This window comes from Lissotriton helveticus, chromosome 5_1 (genome assembly GCF_964261635.1).
Source record: "Lissotriton helveticus chromosome 5_1, aLisHel1.1, whole genome shotgun sequence".
NCBI lineage: Eukaryota > Metazoa > Chordata > Amphibia > Caudata > Salamandridae > Lissotriton > Lissotriton helveticus.
Window position 1 is genome coordinate 2,069,175,615 of NC_136065.1, and position 21,427 is coordinate 2,069,197,041.

At 42.9% G+C, this 21,427-nt stretch overlaps 1 protein-coding gene across 1 annotated transcript in view; it reads left to right on the plus strand.

The window, feature by feature from the left end:
- The first annotated feature begins 280 nt into the window (after window positions 1-280).
- LOC144756305 (uncharacterized) overlaps window positions 281-21,427 on the plus strand; it is a 57,455-nt gene continuing 36,308 nt past the window's right edge. The window contains exon 1 of the mRNA XM_078646001.1: window positions 281-561. Coding sequence (XP_078502127.1) covers window positions 510-561 — 52 coding nt within the window. The 5' untranslated portion in view covers window positions 281-509. The remainder of the gene's footprint in view (window positions 562-21,427) is intronic.

Sequence of the window (21,427 nt, forward strand, 5' to 3'; positions counted from 1 at the left end):
TTTCTGCAGGCAGGGTAGGGCACATACTCTGGATGTAAAGCAAACAGTGCCGAAGGAATGGTGTAAAACAGGCTGCCTCCAGGAGAGGTTTTCAAACAGGGCCTCTTACGGTATTTCCCCAATAATCTTGTCAGACTGGTTATTGTTGATGAGGTACCGGTGCATGTGAGATTCAGCACAGAGAATGAGTTTCGTTTCTCGAGCTCTCTCTTCCTTCAGTAGGAAGCAGAAAGCACTCCTGGCTGCCCTCCCCTCAGCACCAGTGACGTCACCCTTTGTTGGCCATGAGCATATAAGGGAAGTGTGGCAGCGATGCTCTTCATGACTAGACTGGGCGGCCGTGCAAGCAGTGTAGTATACTGAATAAAGGACTCCCCTCCTATAGGACATTCTGAGTTTCAACACTCCAGCTACGGTTCGACAACTCAGGAAGCCACTCTCCGCAACCTCGAAGACGCGTCAAGTGGAGAGGCATAGCTGCTTCCTGGAGGACGCAAGAGACACAGACCATGGTCAAGTGGATTGTGGTGGGGCTGGCTGCCCTCTGCTGCCTGTCTGTGGGTAAGTGAACGATGGGGCCCTGGGAAGTGCCTACAGATACATAGATAAGGGAATGTTGGGAGCACCACTGGAGACCATGGAGTGGTTTGTGGACTAATAATGGCTGGTATGGACCTTTAACATTCCATTCCATGCCTTTCTCTTTCTTTATTTGGGACCATTCTGCTCTCAGTAAGGGGAATGTTCTAACAGCATTTTAGCCCTTCTGCCTCAGGCTCTTCGGGGTGTTAAAGGTCCTCACCCTCATTATAGGCCCTCACAAGGAGGCACACCTGTAACTCGACTAGGGGGGCCTTTAGTCCTCGGCAGTGGGCTACGGTCCTATTATTGTTACGACATCCCTTACCAGGCCATCGTCACATTACACATTTGAGCAGAAATATCGAATATAAACGCAAAATCTTCTTTAAAGTACATAAAGCAAAAAAAGAAAACACCCTACTCAGAAACGGTGTTTAAAAACAGTATGTGGGTTAAATTGAGCGTCCTGTACAACAACGAGCCTGCCACACACGCAACACAGGCCTGATTCACAGAGGCAAACTTACACTTTTGTGTAAGTTTCCTACTTTTAGGAATTCACAAACTAGGTGAGGAGTTTTATGCCTGCTGAGCTCCCCCTAACCGGAGACTCCGCAATAGGAGCGGAGAAGTCCGCACAAATAAGAATAGGGAAGGTAAAGTCATAAAACGCCGGACAAAAACCAGAGCTTTAAGTGGTATGAAAAAACTAGGGGGTCTCTCAAAGGGGCGTGGCCAGAGGAATTAAGGGCATGGCTTAAAACACATAAGCTAAAAATGTGTGCTCAGCATGGTGTGCCGCCCGACTTGTGTTTTGCTGTTTCTGTCATTGCATCCAGATATATGATACAACAAGTAACATCATGCCTAAAACAAGTCAGGACTATTGGCTCTGTCGATGGGAATGGTTGTTAGTTGCACAAGATAAACAAGCAGCAACTATGGCTTGTATATATTATTGAAAAAGTTTCCAGTTAAAGCCCTGGTGGCACCAAGACAATGTTGCTGCTCCCGAGTTGGAAGGGAAAAAAAGAGAGAAAATGACTCTCTTTAAAGGGTTTCCCCTCTTTACAACGCTCACCTGTGCCTGCTGTCACTGCAGTCCGAAAAAAAAAAACGGACTGCCTGTACCAGGGCACAAAACAAAGCCCGATAGTGTCCCGTTTCGAGGCTCCCTTTAAAAAAGCACCGGTGAGACCCGGCCCACTTAAAGCCCTGCTTAAAACTCATTTAATCGGATTTTCCGGTTGCTCCCGGAGAGAGATGCACTAAGTCCCCCCAATACTGCGGTACTGGGGCTCAGGGCTCCACTGCACAGACTGCGCCCCCGAAATAACCGCGGACATCGTAATGTCCCCCAACTCGAAAACCCGCGCCTATGGATGATTCACTGATTGCCCCCAGCAGATGCTAAGAACCCCACAGTCTACTCCTACGCCACTGATTTCAACAACACCCCCTTGATTTTAAGAGACCCCACCTCCCCCGGGTGACGTCCCGCCAGTTTATTGCACGACTGCTACCCCGTCCCCACCTTCAGTGATTGCAGCCCTTGGTTTTGCATCCGCACCCCCGCCTTTAAGACTGTACCCCTGGTTTTGAGACCACCCCGAAATTGAGACGACATTGCATGATTTCGAGACAGCAGCCTTTAGTTCACTGACAGCCCCTTGGTTTCAAGAGTGTGATTTCGACGCTGCGCCATAATTATACGACTGCACCACTGGTTTTGAGACGGCACCCCCAATTTAAAGACTGCACCCCGCCGGTTTCACGTCCCGCCCTTGATTATTGCCCTACTGTGGGGTGGAGGCGGAGGGGTAGTGGGGATGTGGTGACTTAGTAGCGTGTTGGAGGACATGCTCGTGGTTGGGCGTTTCCGCAGGTTCTGCATGGGCTGTACAGTTCCGGTTACACTTTTGACAATATCTGGCTGCACTACTACCAATTTCACCTCTTCCCCACACACATTTTCTCACACAGACATACATTTGAACTTTTTCTCAGGTTTTCTATCACACGCATTCTCACGCACGCGTTCTCTCAAACACATGCACCCAAGCCCTCTCACGCACATTTCTCTCTCACACATGCCTTCAGTTCAGACACTCTCCCTTACCTCACAGACACTGGTTCACCCTCGCACTCTCTCTTGCTCAGACTCTCCTCTCTCACGCACACTCTTAGCTTGCTCTAACTGATGCGCTGCATCCCGTGAAGGTGTCCCTTCCTGTACATAAACAAACCTCTTTTTAAAAATGTAAATTTTGTAACTTACATGTGTAAGTTACAAAATGGCATTTAAGCTTTGTTTATGTGCAGGAAGGAACTCCTTCCTGTACATAAACAAACCTTACCTGCCTGCGCAGGCGTTACGTTTTAAAACGTAGAGCCATCGCAGGGGAAAACGCTAGGCTGCACCATATCCTTGGTAATATGGTGCAGCCCAGCGTTTCCGAAGTGGCGAAGAGAGGCGTTAAGCCAAGGCGGCTAACACCTCTCTTCGCCACTTTGTTGCTAATATGCCCCTGAGTTTTTTCCTTGCTCTTGCTTGCCAGCATTAAATTGGCGAGCGCTAATGAGGAAAATCTAAATTCAGACCACTTCCTAGCGAGATTTCTCAATGCGGGCGGTCGCAGATGGCCGGTACTGCTCAAGCTGAGAAAAATTCTGTTCAGAGGAAGCTACTGATCTAGTAAAACATCTAATCAAGCGGCCCATGGTGCGGTACCAGAACAACGTGGCCTAAGCATCCTGGGACAAAAATTATGTGGCCCAAATATTGATGCAAAATTATCACCCATTGCAGTTAATAATGGAAAATGTACACCCAGTAGAGCAAAACGCTATTCATGTCAGATAATATATTTGTTATTGACATTCTGATACAACCTTTATCTACTATCCTAGAATTGTCCTACCCTCGCACTTTTGTTTTATAGGCTTATAGGCTCCCTGCCACGTTACCCTCAATTATGCTGTCACCTGGTTTGCTTTAGAGATCCATGTGAATTGTTATATGAATCAATAATTGTTTCACTACTGCCCCATCCTTTAGTACTCACTAGTCTAATCTCCACCCGTCTGACTCCCCAATGCATTGTTTTCCAATGTCATTACAAGCATAGAGTGACCCGGAATGGGCCACACCAAATATGCTGTCTTCGAGAATCTATGTCCCGTATTTGGCAACGAAAAGTGATCCAGACTAGAGAAGGAATGCTGCACTCCTGAGTACAAAGAGAACAGCTATGCCCTGACCTCCAGGGAATACGTATGTACACCCGTGAAACCTAGAGCGTATACGAGTGCCCCTAGGTTTGTCAGACTTTCGGTCTTATAAATGGTAAACAGACATAATATCGAATCACAAATATAGAATGGACATAATATCGAAGGCAAAATATAGAATGGACAAAATATCGAATGGACAGAATATAGTGGTGAAAAATATCGAATTGAAGGTAAGTAATGTAATATCGATTTTTAAAATAGAGAAAGTCAAAATATCGAAGTATATAATATAGGTATTAAAATCTATCGAATTTTTAATAATATTGAATTTTTTAACGTTTTTTTATGTTATTTTATTTTTGCATAATTTAATTCTGTAGCGGGTTGTGGGTTTATAGGGGAATAGGGAGGGAAGTAATTTAATTGTAATTAATTAAATATGTTAATTTATTTATTGGTATTTATTTTGAATTAATTGGTAATTAATTTCGAATTGGTAATTAATTAATGTTTAATTGGTAATTAATTTTTAATTGGTAATTTCTTAAATTAATTGATAATTATGTTCATTTTATTAATTTATTTTCCGTAGCGGGTTGTGGGTTTATAGGGGAATAGGGTGGGAAGTAATTTAATTGTAATTAAATACATATGTTAATTTTTTTATTGGTATTTATTTTGAATTAATTGTTAATACATTTTTAATTGGTAATTAATTATTTTTTAATTGATAATTGATTTTTAATAATTGATGAATTGATAATTATGTTAATTTAATTAATTTATTTTTTGTAGCAGGTTGCGGGTTTATAGGGGAATAGGGTGGAATTGATTTAATTGTAATTAATTAAATATGTTAATTTATTTATTGGTATTCAGTTTGAATTAATTGTAAATTCATTTTTAATTGGTAATTAATTAATTTTTAATTGGTAATTATTTGTTATTGCTTAATTGATAAATATGTTAATCTTATTAATTTATTTTCTGTAGTGGGTTGTGGGTTTATAGGGCAATAGGGTGGGAAGTAGTTTAATTGTAATTAAGTAAATTATTTGTATTTATTTATTGTATTGATTTTTAATTTATTGTTAATTAATTGTTAATTGTTAATTAATTTGTGTTAATAGGTAAATAATTGTAATAACTAATATTCATTTGTATTTTTAATTGATTAATTATTTCATAATATTAAATTGGTAATTTATTTTAATAAATTTTTTCTTGGTATTGATATTTAATTAATTTTTATTAATATATTAAATCTTTACTTTCTCTACTGTTGCACTCTCTGCAGTGGGAATAGTAATTTTTACCCCTAGGCTATCCAACGCTTTCCCTACTGTTGCACTCTCTGGAGAGGGAATAGTAATTTTTACCCCTACGCTATCCAACGCTTTCTCTACTGTTGCACTCTTTGGAGTGGGAATAGTAATTTTTACCCCTACGCTATCCAACGCTTTCCCTACTGTTGCTCCCTCTGGAGTGGGAATAGTAATTTTTACCCCTACGCTATCCAACGCTTTCCCTACTGTTGCAATCACTGGAGTGGGAATAGTAATTTTTACCCTCTCTCTATCCAATGCTTTCCCTACTGTTGCACTCACTGGAGTGGTAATAGTAATTTTTACCCCTATGCTATCCAACGCTTTCTCTACCGTTGCACTCACTGGAGTGGAAATAGTAATTTTTACCCCTACGCTATCCATAGTTTACCCTAGTGTTGCACTCACTGGAGTGGTAATAGTACATTTTACCCTCCTGCTATCTTACGGTAAAAATATTTTATATATTTTATTAATATTATGTTGATATATATATATATATATGTGTTAAACAAAAAATGTGTATTTTTTTTAACTTAAATTAATTATGTAATAATTTTAAGGTTATTTAAGTATTTTTAAGTATGTTTTAGTTAATAATATTTATTATTTTTAAATTACTTTTAAGATATTTAAAAAATTCAATATTTTAACTAACTATATTTTTTTAAACAATACTTTTGATTCAATATTTTTGTACTTACCTGTTTGTAGATAGGACTTCGATATTTTTGTATTCGATATTTTGTCATCGATATTTTAGGTATTCTGTATTAGTGTAATCGATATTTTGTCAGTGAACCCTTATAAACAATAGTCCTACACGCATCCATGGCCAATTTAGAGCCCCCTGCTTTCATTCTCCCCTTTTCTGCTTCTTCCCCTGCCTATTATACCTTTCCTCCTCTGCCTTCTCACACACCGAGCCCAGCCCTCCTGCTGTATTAAAGGTTTGTCTTGCAGCATCTGGGGGTAGTTCTGGGTGTAGTGCTCATATTGCCTTAGCTATCACACATGTGGATTGTAGCAGATGCTCCTCCTTGCATGCCTGCCAGGGGAATATGACTTTTTATGTCAGAAACACTATTTCTGGCAGCTGCAGAGTCCCACACAGATGCCAAAGATCCCACAATGTGATCAAAAGATGAAAATATGATTAGAACTCAGTGCTCCAGGGTTAACAGCTGGGTGCTTGGAATATTGTGGAAGTGGGGATACAAATTATGTATCTGAGTTGGCTAAAATATGCACTTTTTTTGCCATAAAAAACAGCTGCGCAGAACAATATATAATATTTCCTACCATGTACGTGTTTTACCAGGAGGAAATTTAGAATTCAAGGCGAATCCTCAAAAATAAGTAATATTTTTGTGAGTCTTCTAAAGTCGGAGTACCTGGTGAAGTAAATACATCTTTGAAAAAAAATGTCTTTGTACAACGATATCAATATATGATATAAGTGAATTAAAAAAAATCATGACAAAGAAAGCAACCATTTGGCCATCCTGTTTGAATCATGTTTAATTAGCTAAGGCTTTTGTATGTTGCTGTTGACAAAAGCCCTGGGTCAACCAGACACTGGATACCTAACTAGGACAAGAGTATCTCAAAGCAAGTTAGCATTGCAGTGTGGCATCCCAACCGCCACGGTATGGTCTTCCAAAGTGAGGAAAAGCAAGAGCGCTTGCAAACGCCTTGAGAACACATGGCGAAAAAAACTTTGACTCTAATGACAAAATAACTTATAAACAGGCATTGAAGGGGCACTATAAAAAAATTGTGCAGGAGAAAAAACACTTTCTCTCTTCAAACTCACACAGACTGCGAACCAAAGCAAAGAACTTTTAAAAACAGTTAAGGAGTTCTCTTCCCGAAGTGCGTTGGCAAAGCTGTTCACGCCGACTGAGGCCTGGACGAGCCACCTAGCCCCCTACTTCCACGAGAAAATAAAAAAAAAATCAAGACACTTTCTCTTTGCTGCCCCAGGCCAATGGTGCAAATCAAGCGGTCTCCACCCTGTCCACTTGGCCATGTGGCCCGCAGCTCTCGCACTTCCCTCCCATATCCCTGGAGAATTCACTGGATATTATGAAGGCCCTTAAGGCCCTTAAATCAGCCAAAGTCCTGGCATCTATAGCAGAAGTAATTAATCCGACGTTAAATTGGATCCTAAATGACTCCTTGGAGTTTGAGACTCCAAGGAGTTCCTTGCTGGTATGAGAAGGCAAAAATACTCCCCCTGCTGAAAAACCTCAGTTAGATCCAGAAATAGCCCGCAATTACAGGCCAATATCTCTGCTTTCTTCTTTCTCGAAAGTTCTGCAAAAAATCATATGCTGAAACTAATCAAGTTTCCATCAGAGCCAGTCTGGTTTCAGGTAAAACTTTAGCACTGAAACCGCACTCCTAGAAGTCTCTGAGGCCATCAAGGAGACACTAGATAACGGTGGGAAGGCTGTGCTGATATTAGTGGACTTATCTGCGGCTTTCGATACCGTGCCCCACAATCAGCTCCTCCAGAGACTTCGGGAGTGCGGCTGTGGAGTTATGGTACTGCGGTGGTTCTCCTCTTTCCTGAAAGACCATCAACAAACGGTTTGGGCTCCGCCCTTTTCAGCACCATTCCTGTCTTAAAGGTGGGGGTACAGCAGGGCTCAATTCTGAGCCCCACTCTTTTTAATCTTTGTATGACCCCTTGGCTTATCTGGTTGAAGCCCATGGAGCCAAAATGGTATCTTATGCAGACAATACACAATTGCTCTTTACCTGCGATAAGGAGGCAGTTTTAGAGGAGAAGCGATCAATGCTTGTCTTGCTGAGGTATTCTTCTGGCTCCAATTGCACTAACTGAAATGTAACTCAGAGAAATCGGAGATTATTCTTTTTGGTCTCTCTATAGATAATGTATGGCGAAATTGGTGACCCCAGGATATGTCTTCCCCTACCTCCTCAGTCAAGACAGTTAAACACCTAGGAGTCAGTCTGGAGGATAATTTATCAATGAACCCCCAAATACAAGGTGTAGTGGGTGCCTGTTTTGGAGTACTCAAGATGCTCAAGTAGTTCCTACCCCTCCTGTCAGTGGGACACAGAAAAATGGTGGTCCAGGCGCTAGTTACATCTAGGCTGGAGAACGTTAATGTTCTTTACCTGTGAATCCCTGAATACCTGCTGACACGCTTACTGGTAGTACAAAATGCAGCAGTCAGGGCTATACTTATGCTTGCCCCTAGAACACGGATGTCCCCCCACCTGAAAGCCATGCACTGGCTCCCGATCCGCAAGAGGATAACTTTTAAAGCACTCCATGGCACGGGGGCTCCGCATCTCAGGAAAAGAGTCCAATTCTACCACCGCATCGTGCTCTGAGATCCTCTGTGCTTCAGCATGTGCCTATCCCCACATTCCATCGTGCACGAATTGGTGGTCGATCCTTTCAGGTGCAAGCAGTCACTTCTCCAGCAGAATGTGTGTGTGTGTGTGTGTGTGTGTGTGTGTGTGCGTGTGGCAGCTTTAACATGTGTAGGCAGCAAACTGCAGCTCCACATGTAGCATATCAGCCCATGTTACCCTTTAAGGCATGCAAGTGAGCACTGAGAAGTGTCTTAAGTTTGAGCAAGAAGAGTGGTAACTAGTTGTTTGGCTGCTGCCCACATTGAAAGTGTAAAAAACATTTTTTCTACTTTGACCCTCGGATTGGGGCCAAGAAGCATTGCCTAGAAGTTTGGGTATTTTAAGAGCAGCGGGGAAAAAAACAATCCTGAAACTGGCCATATATTGATTACCTAATTTTAAACAAGGATGTATGTTGCTTGTATTGCTTTGCTTTAGTGGCAGACAAATACTTTGGTTTGTTTAAATACTTACTTCTAAAGACTTTTTTTGATCAAATATTATTGCAATTCCTCTTTGAATATCTCCTACATCAGATTTACATTAGGCTTATATGATTTTAATGATTATATTATTTACCGCTCCAAATGGGTGTAATGTGGGGTAAACGAAAATGTAGCTGTCACTTTCAGGGGGCAGCAGCTGAAGGACACTGGCTTATTCCCATTTTGTTCTGTATTGCTCATTGATTGTATATGCTATAGTCAAATCTAAAATACAATGTTTACAGGCAATTTAAATGAACTCCAAAGAGAAGGCAAAAGGAAGTGGACAGAGAAGATAAGTCGGATTTGTTTGCATGCGGACTCTTGCGCCGTGGATAATAACACTCGTGTACACTTGTATCCAGAGGAGTACAGGGAGTAGGAGGTAAAACAAAGCAGTTTCCCTATGCTCGAGTGGGCAAAAACCACTGAAAAGCGCATGCGCGGGTGTGCACGCATGTGCAGTTTTCTTGAGCAGTATCCGAATGGCGAGAGAGAGGAGGAGGGCAGCCCGGGGACGCCCCCGTAAAGAGGTAAGTGGTTTTTACTTGTTTTAAATTACTGCTAATGTATATCTTAAATAGGAGGGTGGAGGCGGGGGGCGTAGCGGAGCTACGCGGAGTGCCACAGAGTTTGTAGCCAACTCCGCGTAGCCCCGCTACGCACACTATGCCCAGGGTTAATATTAGCATAGAGGAGTCCTCATAGCCGGTGAATTCCAACGTCTCCTCCGTAGTGCCATAGATACTACCAGCATTTGGACAGCATAGATAATAGAGGTGACCCCTAAACTGGCTCTGTACAATCTTATTAGTGACTTTGATAAAGAACGTATAATTCAATTCCCACCATACCCTGCAAGACCCATTGTAGGTTAAAGGTAGGAGAATAAGAGGTGCCTTCCTTTTAACTGATGGCAGGAAGCCAAATATCCAACAATCCGTCGCATTATAGCCAAGATGGACATTATGTAAAACCGGAATGACTGTATTATTCACATAATGCAAGTGGTGTGCTTGCTTATGAGGGGCGAGGATTATGCACTGATGCCCTGGTATTGGTGTGGTGACTGGTGGCACTGGCTTGGTGACTGGGTGGTTTTCTTCTAACCACCAGAACAATCCAAGCATTTCTAATATTATTATCAGAAGGCCTAGACACACCACAATTTTCACTTTTTTGTTTCAGAATTGTTGTATCTTAATAGGGATACCAGATACTGGAGTCTTCTTCTTCTCCTGCCACAGATCAAAGGGCGATCTCCTAAACGTTCTCAGTTCAATACTTTTAGTCTTACCCATAATGTATTTCTCATGTATTACATACAAATACCTGTTCTCATTTGCATTGCAGGTCTATGAACCTTGAGCTTCTGGCAGGCTGCCAGATGTATGAGTGTGTAGGCCGTAAGGCACTCATTCCGCTGAGTGTGGTTAGGAATTCCCCTGAGGGCTCTTGTCAGCCCCACCCTTTGTCCCTGAAGCATTCTTTTACGTGGTATCTTGTGAACGCCAGATCTTTGATCAAGAATAAGGTAGAATTTGGGGACTTTGTGTCCCTTCGAAAGCCTGATTGGTTATTCATCACAGAAACCTGGGCCAGAGATTGCTCAGGGCCTGATTTGGTGGAGGCCATCCCCTCTGGGTACGCTCTTGCTAGACTTGATAGGGAAGGTAGGATAGGGGGTGGTTTAGGAGTGCTGTATAAAAACATCTACTCCCTCGGATCCCTATCAGGCCCTATATTTCTCTTTGAAGGTCCTACCAACTGAAAGTTTTGTTGGAGTAGTGACCTATCGGCCTCCTGGACCCTAAGTGATGTTCAATCAGCATTTCAGTAATCGAATAGAGCCCTATCTGGCAAGATCAAATATAATTCTCCTGGTGATTTTAATTTTCATTTGAAGAAGACCCTGTGTACAGAAACGCAAGTATTCTTGGAAACTATGGATTCTTGTGGTCTCGCCCAGCTGGTTAGGAGCTCCACTCATACAGCAGGACACATTCTTGATGGCATTTTTTCTAAGATCCTAGGATTGAGGTGAAGGATCCTATACCACTCTCCTGGACTGATCATTATGCCATTCCATTCCATCTGCAAATTGTAGGATCTTACCCAGACTTAAATATTAAGAACAGGGTGGAGATGAAGAGAAACTTTAGGCTCATGTACAAGAAGGACCTTCTTAGCAGACAATCTACAACAGCTTTTTCAATTGGCTTTCGGCAGCCTTGGATTCTCTTGCCCCCCCTTAAAGAGCACTATGTGGCCAGACAACGCCCTTCGGCTCCTTGGTTCTCGGAAAGACTGAGAAAGCTTAGACAAGTATGCCGACACCAGGAAAGGAAATGGCGCCGGGATCTTACATCAGTCAAAAGAGATCTACACAAACGTAGACTGAGAGAATACAAGCTAGCTATTAATGAGGAAAGGGTATCAAATTATTCTAGAATGACAGAATCCCTAAAGTCCCCAAGGGAACTTTTCACTGTGATTAATTCCCTCCTAGCCCCCAGGGCCATTGCTAACACTGACGTATCCCAGTATCTTTGTGATAAAATGGCATGCTTTTTTCATGCCAAAATCAAGGATATATATCCCCCCCCTGGAGACTTTCAATGCTGGAGGGATAAAGGTAGATCTCCCATTGGATCCTCTGGTTGCGGAACATTTGGTAGCTCCTTTGAAGGAAGTGTTATCATACGCTGATGACACTCAAATTTTGATTACTATTGTTGAGAGTGTTGAAGCATCAGCGGCAAATTTTAAAAACTGTATGAAGGCAGTGGCTTCATGGATGGTAGAGAACTATCTAAGACTCAATGGGGATAAAACAGGTTTTAATTTTTGAAGACATACAGGAGATTTGGTCAGAGGCCTGGTGTCCCGATACGCTTGGATCCTGCCCCCACCCTGGCCCTAGCGCCACAAATCTAGGCATCATCATTAACACCTCCCTTTCTCTGGGCCCTCAAATAAATAGAACAGTTTACACCTGTTTTGGGATGATAAGGACCCTTAAAAAGATCTCTCAATTTCTCTTCTTCCCCTCGCGGAAACCTGTAGTTGTGGCCCTTGTGTTGTCTAGATTAGACTATTGTAATTAACCCTGGGTGTAGTTTGCGTAGCAGCACTACATGTAGCTTCACGTAGTATACTTTGAACTTCACATAGTCTGCGTAGCATAGCTGATGACACTGTGTACTTGTCTGCACTGTGAAAAAATTGCAAAATGCTACCTGCACAGTGCCAGTTATGATAAAATAAGTATCTCTATCAATATATGCTAAAGAGCATATACTAATTTCACAAAAGTGAAACTGAAAAATTAGCAAGCAGTGAGAGAGGTGATGATTTTGGGATCCTCCCTAACCTAGGGGGAGTACCAAACAGATGCCTTGAAAACAAAAAAGCACATCTTATTGAACGATTTGGTGGTGGTCCCATCCTCTTAGGACCACCCCAAGCACAGTTATTGGCAAAAAAAAAATTCCAACCAAAGGCCCTGCAAAGCATTATGGATGAGATTAGCAGTGGGCAGTGAATATTATTTAGTATCCAATATTAAAATAATTCTACAAAGAGCTGCAGTTCAACTGGTGGTTACTCGATGTCCCTCACAAGTCAAATGCAAATGCTTGATGAAAGGGTTTCAATGGTTTTGCATTTGACTCGTGAGGGACATCTAGTAACGACTAGGTGAACTGCAGCTCTTTGTAGAATTATTTTGATATTGGATACTATAATATTCACTGTCCACTGCAGCTTGATGTAAGAATAATTTCAATGCTTTGCATTTGACTCGTGAGGGACATCTAGTAACGACTAGGTGAACTGCAGCTCTTTGTAGAATTATTTTGATATTGGATACTATAATATTCACTGTCCACTGCTAATCTTGTCCCATAATGCTTTGCAGGGCCTTTGGTTGGGATTGTTTTTTTGCAAATAACTGTGTTTGGGGTAGTCCTAAGAGGAGGGGACCACCACTGAAGTTCAACAAAATGTGCTTTTTGTTTATGTTCTTTGTGTTCAAGGCATCTGCTTGGTCCTCCCCCTAGGTTAGGGTGGAGCCCAAAATCATCAGCTCTCTCATTGTCTAATGTTGTCATTGATCAAGTTCATTTTTGAGAATTGGTTATATGCTTTTAAGCATGTAAAATTGCTTTGTCAAAGCATCTGAGGATATTGTTCATTGAGCTGCCAAGCACAGTTTTTGTACTGCACTAGTGCAATTTGTTGTAATGCTCTTTACATGGGCATAAATATGGGGCTTGAGCATCACTTCAACTAGTGCAAATTGCTGCTGCTAGGATGGTGATGGCCCTTCCAAAATACCACTGTATTAAAAAACTATTTCGGCGATCTATCCCCGCTAAGATCTTCCAGCAAGAACCTGGTGATAGTCCCCAGGTTTAGGAAAGCCAGATGGGGGGGTTGGGCTTTCTCGCTGGCTGTGGCTTAACTTTGGAACTCCCTTCCTCTTTCAATCACGGCTCTGGAAATTCATTTTCTGTTCTGTAAGGCTTTGAAGACCTGGCTCTCTACCATCTCAAATCTGTAAACCTTTAACCTATGGGCATCTATGGACCCTGATCCCTTTCCGCAGCGCCTTGAAGCCCCTGGGCTAACTTCGCACTTTATAAACCTTTTATTCATTCATTCATTCATTCTTGGTGAGTGTATGATGCTTTCCCTAATACTTGTTTTTATGCCCAGACCATTCTTTTTCCTACCCTTGTTTTCCTTGGATAGATAACCTTGTTTCTGCAGGGCTCTTCTTTTTACAAAAGACAAACAAATCAAAAGCTTCTAACAGCCACAAGCAGAGTAACGTGTCTAAAACATCCTAAAAATCCCTATCTACTCTACCAAAGAATATCAAGAGTGTCCAGTGTACTTTGCTTCAAAGTCTCCCTGGCAAGCTTAAGCACAGGTCTGGACATTGGCGGTCTTGACCACTGGCTATCTCTCCAGAGATGGTTTCTTTAATCAAAGTCTACAGTTCTTGACAGCCCTTTGTGCCCTTTGTCTCAAATTGTACCTAGGCGAATCACAATCTGGATGCTCAAACAGTGGAATTGGTATCAATGCGGGCCCAACGGGAGTGAGGTTGATCAATCGATGCACTACCTTTCTTTCTCCAAACAGTTCACCATCACCAAAAGGTGCTTGCTGTGGAATTTATTCGCATTCAAAATCAAGAATTCCCTCCTTCGCCCATTGAGAAAAGGGCAAAGGCAATGGAGCTTTCTTGAGGTCACTGGCATGTATCCAGTGATTATTTCCAGTACAATTAACAGCTGTCTGGGTGGTGAGTAGCACTTGCACCAGGCCTTTCCAGTGAGGTTCAACGCTGGATTTTCTTTGGAATTTGCGGGTCAAGACCCAATCTCAAGGCCTCTGTGTGTATCCAGATCCTTCAAGGCGAGGTGGGAGACTGGCCTTGACCTGTAGATGAATGAGATGCAAGTCAATTGTTCACAATAGTCAACCAGCAAAGGAAATTCAATTTCAGAAAATGTCTATGGTTTAGGCCTCCCCATGATGACTTCATAGGGAGATAAACCCATTTTCAAGTGTGCAGTGGTGCAAATAGAAAGCAATGCTATTGGTAAGGCGTCAGGCCATTTTAATGTACTTTTTGCACGTCTTTGCTAACTTATTCTTCAAAATATCCTTATACCTTTCCACTAGGCCTGCAGCCTGTGGATGGTTAGCAGCATGACATTTTTGCTTTATTTGTAGTCCATTACAGAACGGTTCCATTACTTTCAAGTGTGGCCCGTTGTCACTCTAGAGGACACATAGCATACTGAACCTCGGAAAGTACTCCTTGAGGAGCACTTTTGCTGTACTCAAGGCTGTGCTATCCTTCAGGGGATAAACCGCTACCATTTTGCTAAAGGCACGGACCATAACCAAAACATACTTCAGTTTGCCTACTCTTTCCATCTCAATGAAGTCCATTTGGAGGCTCTCAAACGGGAGGTCGGGTGGGGCAAAATGTCCTGGTGGTGCAACGGTGCCTTTACCAACGTTGTGCATGCACAAATCATACAGTTCTTGACTAAAGAGGCAGCTGTTTTTGCTATCAAGGGGTTCCACCAAACATCATCTAAGGTCTTAGTTATTTCCTTCAGGCTGATATGAGCAGGGCTAGGAGCTATAGTGACAACTGCGTTGACATAACAATTTGGGAGCATCTTCTCTGTTTGTCTAATAATTCTACCCAACATTGGGTATTATGTAATCTATCATACATCTGCGATTTCTCTTTCTGTTCCGTGGTAGCTTCCTGTTGTATCTCTCTAACGCATTCTGAGGTATTGTTGAATATCGGTACTTAATGTACCCATGTAGCTGGTCCTACAACATACATTAGACTCTATTCAGATCTGGCTGTTTGCTTGGCTGTTTCACTTGCAAAAGAATTTTCCTTACCTATCTCATCAATAACCTTTTTATGGGCACTGCATTTAATGATTGCAATGCATTTTAATAACACTAATACATTTAACAATTTCACAATCAAATAAGCGAGCGGACCCTCCCGAGCCATTTTCGGCCCCAGGGACCCCATCCCCCGGGGCATAGCCAGGTGATTGGGGATCGTGGGGGTGCCTGAAGGTCCCCACAGTCCAGTCTGGCTCCCTCCTCCTGGGGAGCTGGCATTGCTTTTTACACCTAGGAAACTGCTGACGTGCAGCTCCCTGGGGGTAAAAAGCAAAGTGTACTCGCCTTGACCAAGCGAGAGCAAAATGCTCTTGCTTGGTCAAAGCTGAGCACACTGTATTCTATGGGATGGCCGGAGCAGTTCTCCTGCCATCCCATAGAAAACTTCAATGTCCCGGGAGTGAGAACTCCGGGACATTGATGGAACCGGCCCTCAGGGTGGTGTTCCCCAGGGCCAATTATGGCTCCAGTGGCCCCCAACCCATTGGGAAACTAGCCCCTTGGAGGTAGAGATCCCTGGGATCCGGGGGGGCCTCATGGCCCGTACTAAAATGTATAAGTCCCAGAGAGGTGGCAGTCCCTGGGGTTGTGGAGGCCCCCATTAGTCTATTTATTATTGTTCCTGGGACCTGGCCCACCCGGGGGCCTAAAAGAAACGAGTCAGCGTTTCGTTAAAAAAATATTTCTGCCAGATTTGCAGATCCACCGCAAATCTAGCCGAAAAGTTTTTAAAACATTTTTTTTTCCAGCCCAGGGGGTTCCTGTGGGACTAGTAATCATGAGGGTCCACCTCAACAAGGGTATGTGTATATCCTGTTGTTGTCGGAGTATACACAATGTTTTAAGATACCCCTCACACACCAAAAGGGCCCTTGGTGTCATGCTTCATCATTGGGGTCTTCCCGCCCGGCTGCCGGACGGGGCAGTGCTGCAACAGTGGCTTCCGTGTTGTCACACAACACGGAAGCCACTGACGAAGGAGAAAGCACATCGAGGCTGGGGTTGACTGGACCCTCTAATACCCTTCTGTCCAGCGTTGGCTCATGGGGCATTGTACCTACCTTCCCAAGCATACTACATAAGTATCCAAGCATTAGCTAGGGATCTGTATAAAAATAAATTATATCTATACACATTGATTATTATACTATTACACATATTTGTACATACACTTTTTTTAGTAAAACATTAGTGAGTGACAGGGGGATCTGACCCCGGTCCTGACGAAGGGGCATGTTGCCCCGAAACATGTTGACCTACACAGGAAAATAAGCCCATTAACCCGCTTAATTTTTCCGACACCACATTTTTTTAACAATACCAGCCAGTGCTTATTAAAAAGTTTTTTCTATCACCAGGCCAGGTATTTTTTAACATCACTTTTTCTATATCACCCCTGACCCTACTGACACTCACTCCCATTCACTCACATAGCACCCTCATTTGAAAGGTGCTCCGGCGTAGTCGCTTGTTGCAGCACTGCCCCGTCCAGCAGCCGGGCGGGAAGACCCCAATGATGAAGCATGACACCAAGGGCCCTTTTGGTGTGTGAGGGGTATCTTAAAACATGGTGTATACTCCGACAACAACAGGATATACACATACCCTTGTTGAGGTGGACCCTCATGATTACTAGTACTTTCGCAAGAGGAGGACGTGCCCATCTCGGTGCAACTCAGCACCACCTCTTCTCTCCCTCTTTTTGATTTTTTTACTAGGTTCCTGTGGGACCCCATGAGCAGGCCCAGTATGTCATGGAGTTTTTACTCTGCCCCCATTTCCTGCTTTTTAACCTTTTTTCCTAGCTTGAAGTGTTGGGAGCCAAACAGATTGCAGGCTTGAGATAGGGAGGGTTCATGGATCCTCCCCGGCCACAGTTGTATATCTTAGAAATCTTTAAATTTCTTAGGAACTAACTGAACGGATTTACACCATTTAACAAAAAGAGTGCTTTCTGAACCAAGGGCTACCTTTTTGCTAAATTTGGCAGTTTAGCAGTTCCGGCTGTAGCTGTGTCTAAAGTTTCCTATGGAAATGAACAAGGAGAAAACGTGTTTTGGAACCCCCCCTTTTCTCGGCCCATGCTTGACGAATCACCATGAAACTTTGAACATAGCAGCTGACCTGACAGCCCCATTAACTTTGAAAAATTTGCGAATATTCGTCAAATGCCGCCAAAGGTATTGCCAAAAGAAAAAACTCTTTTTCTGTAGAAACAGGGTCCTAACTATAACTACCTACTGGCGACCACCAGTAGGTAATATATATATGTGTATGAAAAAGGCTTCTGGGTGCAGCCGAAACACGTTTCTCCTGGTTGCTGGGTCGAGGTAGGCCTGAATCAATAAAGAAGCCTTAAACCTGCAGCCCTCGTGTGCGCTTGCTCTTCCATTGGGAGTAGGGGTTGTGCTGATTATATATCGTTAATATATATATATATATATATTCACTGAAAAAACCATAGGTTATAGACCATATATAGTTAGGAATTAGCATTTAAAAAACCTTATTTTACTCACACAAAACCATTGAAATTCCATATATAGTTAGTTGCACTAACTATATATCGCGCACCCGCAATCCACTGCTGATGATGTCACATATTACATCATTCATGACATGGTCAGTGACATCACTGATGACATCACTGATGACATCTCAAATGACATCACTGATGACATCACTGATGACATCTCAAATGACATCACTGATGACATCACTGATGACATCATCCAGTGACTGTGTGTTTCTGTAAAGTTTAAATATGTTTGATATATTGAAGAATGAGTGGATGTATAAGTGTCTGGATGAAGGATTTAGTAGGTGCGTGACTGACTGTATGAGTGAGTGAATAAATGTGTCGTACTAAATGCATGGGTTAGTGACTAAACTGTCTGAATGTGTGCTTCAGTATGTCTGTTGTGATGTAAACTGCTGCATGTGTTGATCATTAGCTATACGAGAGGCTATATGTGTTATTGATTGGTTGCCCAAGTATTTGTATGGGAGATTGAGTTTGTGTGGGGGTGGCTGGGAGGTGTGTGACTCTGTGCATAGATGTGTGAGCAGTTGATTCACTAGGTGTATGAGTTCAAGAGTGCATGTGGAAACAGCTACATGGGCGGTTGACTGTGTGCATGAGTGTATTGATGAGTGAATGGATATCTCAATGCTACATGTCATAGTAAGTACATATGTAAAACACAGTACATGTGAGAGTTGGCATATATAAATAACTGTGCATGAGAGCCACTGAATGTGTGAGTGGCTGTATGGATCATTGTGAACTTGTATCAGGGATTGTATAAGAGAGTAAATATGTGTTAGTATATGTTTGAATAAGTAAGGTGTGTATAGCTGTATAGTTGAGGAAATGGAGGTGTGATTGATTATTTGCATGACTGACTGACTAGGTGTGTGAGTAACTCCATGGATGAGTGACAGTGTGTGTCTGTAAACACTGAGTGTATCTAAGGTTATATTAGAGTCTGAAGAGGTTTATCGTATTAGCACAAGAATGATGTCAAATGAGATGTCATCAGTGATGTCATCAGTGATGTCATTTGAGATGTCATCAGTGATGTCATCAGTGATGTCACTGACCATGTCATGAATGATGTAATATGTGACATCATCTGCAGTGGATTGCGGGTGCGCGATATATAGTTAGTGCAACTAACTATATATGGAATTTCAATGGTTTTGTGTGAGTAAAATAAGGTTTTTTAAATGCTAATTCCTAACTATATATGGTCTATAACCTATGGTTTTTTCAGTGAATTTTCAAGGTTTTTTAAATGCTAATTCCTAACTATATATGGTCTCTAACCTATGGTTTTTTCAGTGAATTTCAATGGTTTTTTAATAGCAAATATCATAAGCTGTCGAATGTCAAGTACGTGGTAAGTAAAAACATTTTCATGTTTATGCACACTGATCTGCCCCCCCCTCATTTCTATTAGGAGTACTCTCTCTTTGCAGATAGTGAAGGGTAGTTAACGCAGGCCTTTGCCCCCGTTTTAATCCGTCGTGCCTGCTTCTCTCTCCATTTGATTGATTGTTATCCAAGCATTTACTGTTTTAGAATTGGTTCTCTTTGGTTCATTCTCTATTTACAAACAAGCACAGAGTCGCAATACTCTGTTTAGTCTTTGCAGATAGTGAAAAATCATGTAAAAAAAACAAAAGGAATCGAGCAAAATCAGTAGGCCACTAATGGGATCTCTTTTTGACCTCGCTAAAATAGAAACATTAGGAACAACCCCTCATGAGAAATACGAAACTAGTGAGTTGAACTGAACTCCACACCATGATGGCTGCAAGACAGCTCGGCTCCGCCACCCACCCCGCCCAAAATAACGATAAACTCTATGCAAATATTACAAATATATACAACACACCAGCAAAGTAACAGGGTAAAACATTTTATTAAATAACTATTTACATAACTATTTTATACTTTTTGTTGCCCGATCCGGCTAGCTCAATCGATCGAGCATGAAACTCATGCACTCTGATAGTTCAAAGTTTTGAGGAGTGCTTGTTAGACTGTCTGAAGCTTATTTGCACCTGCTACAGCTTCACTATTCTCAATGTAAGTGGGGGCTGTTTGAGGACGTGACTGCATTTGAAAACAATGTGATGCGGTGCCTCCCTGAACCGCTTGACGGAGGCCCCCGAGGGACGGTGTGACGGCGCGGACTCGGAGGGGGCGCTTGGCTCCGGCCCCCTCCCCAAGTCGTGTTGCCCTGGTGTGGCCTGAGATCGCCCCCGACATAGGTGGCCGGCTCCCGGGGTCAAGCGGAACTTTTTGCCTTTTGGTGACTCTTCCATTCTGGACCTTGTCCCACAATCCGTTTGACCTGAAGACACGCTGTAGTGGGGCGCCCCTTTACCGTTTCAGTTGCCATTCCGCCCGCTTTTGCTACACTGTGCCTCTTCCGCTATTCAGCTGTTTACCGCCCGCTCTTGCGACTACAGCGTTTCGCTCACCATGTAGTTGAGTTGCTCCCGCTCTTGCGGTGCAGCGATAGGTGGCTGCCACAGGACTCTCAAAATGGCGGCCGGCTCTTCAGATTTGGGCGTGGTCCACTAAAATGGCCCTGCGACACCTTGGAACTCGGACGCTTGTCTGCTAGGGGTTGGGCTCCATTCTCGAAAGCGTCCCCTCTGCCTTGAAGATTCTACAAAAGTCTTGGGGGCCCCCGACTCCCGCAGGCTTCTGGTGGGGAGCGGCTGCCATGATTGCTCGTGGAATGGCCACGACGGAGCTACGAGATGGTGGTGCTCTCATGCTGACGCCAGCTTCAGTCTGAAACATCCAGAAACACTGTAGACTACCAATTCGATCAGTTCCGGTAGCGCCCCAACGTGACCCGGTAGAGAAGAACTTGCCCTCCCCTCTTTGACTGATGGTTCTTGTTGCCTGTCCCTTCTGTTGTCATTTAGCAGAACTATTTAGCCTGCTGAAAGGGGTTGTGTTCCGACCGCTGGTTGGTGGAGACATTTTGACTATATTCTGGACCTGCGTTGTCGCGTAATGCGTCATATGACGCGCCGTGTTAGCGCATCCGGAAGTGCTCCGGTGCGCGAAGCGCAGCTTCCCGGAAGCGATCCGGGGCGCGGCGCGCAGCGCGTAACGTAAGCGTAACAGGTCATGTGACTTGTTAATAAAACTTTTCATTGGTTTTCATTTTACTTTTCTTATTCTAATGATGAAAGGCTTGGTCATATGACCTAAAAATTACGCTTTTTATTGCTTTCGAACATTATTTTTTCTTAAACATATATGTTATAATGTTCCAGGCTAATGTACTTTCCCGGAAAATTTACAACTGTCCTGCAAGTAAAATATATTCCTTTTTCGAGAAAAAGGGCGTTTCTTCGTCCCATGACGGAGCCGTTGAGCAAAAGAGGCTCGGCCTGCTGTCTTAGTCGCCGATACGCCTGAAT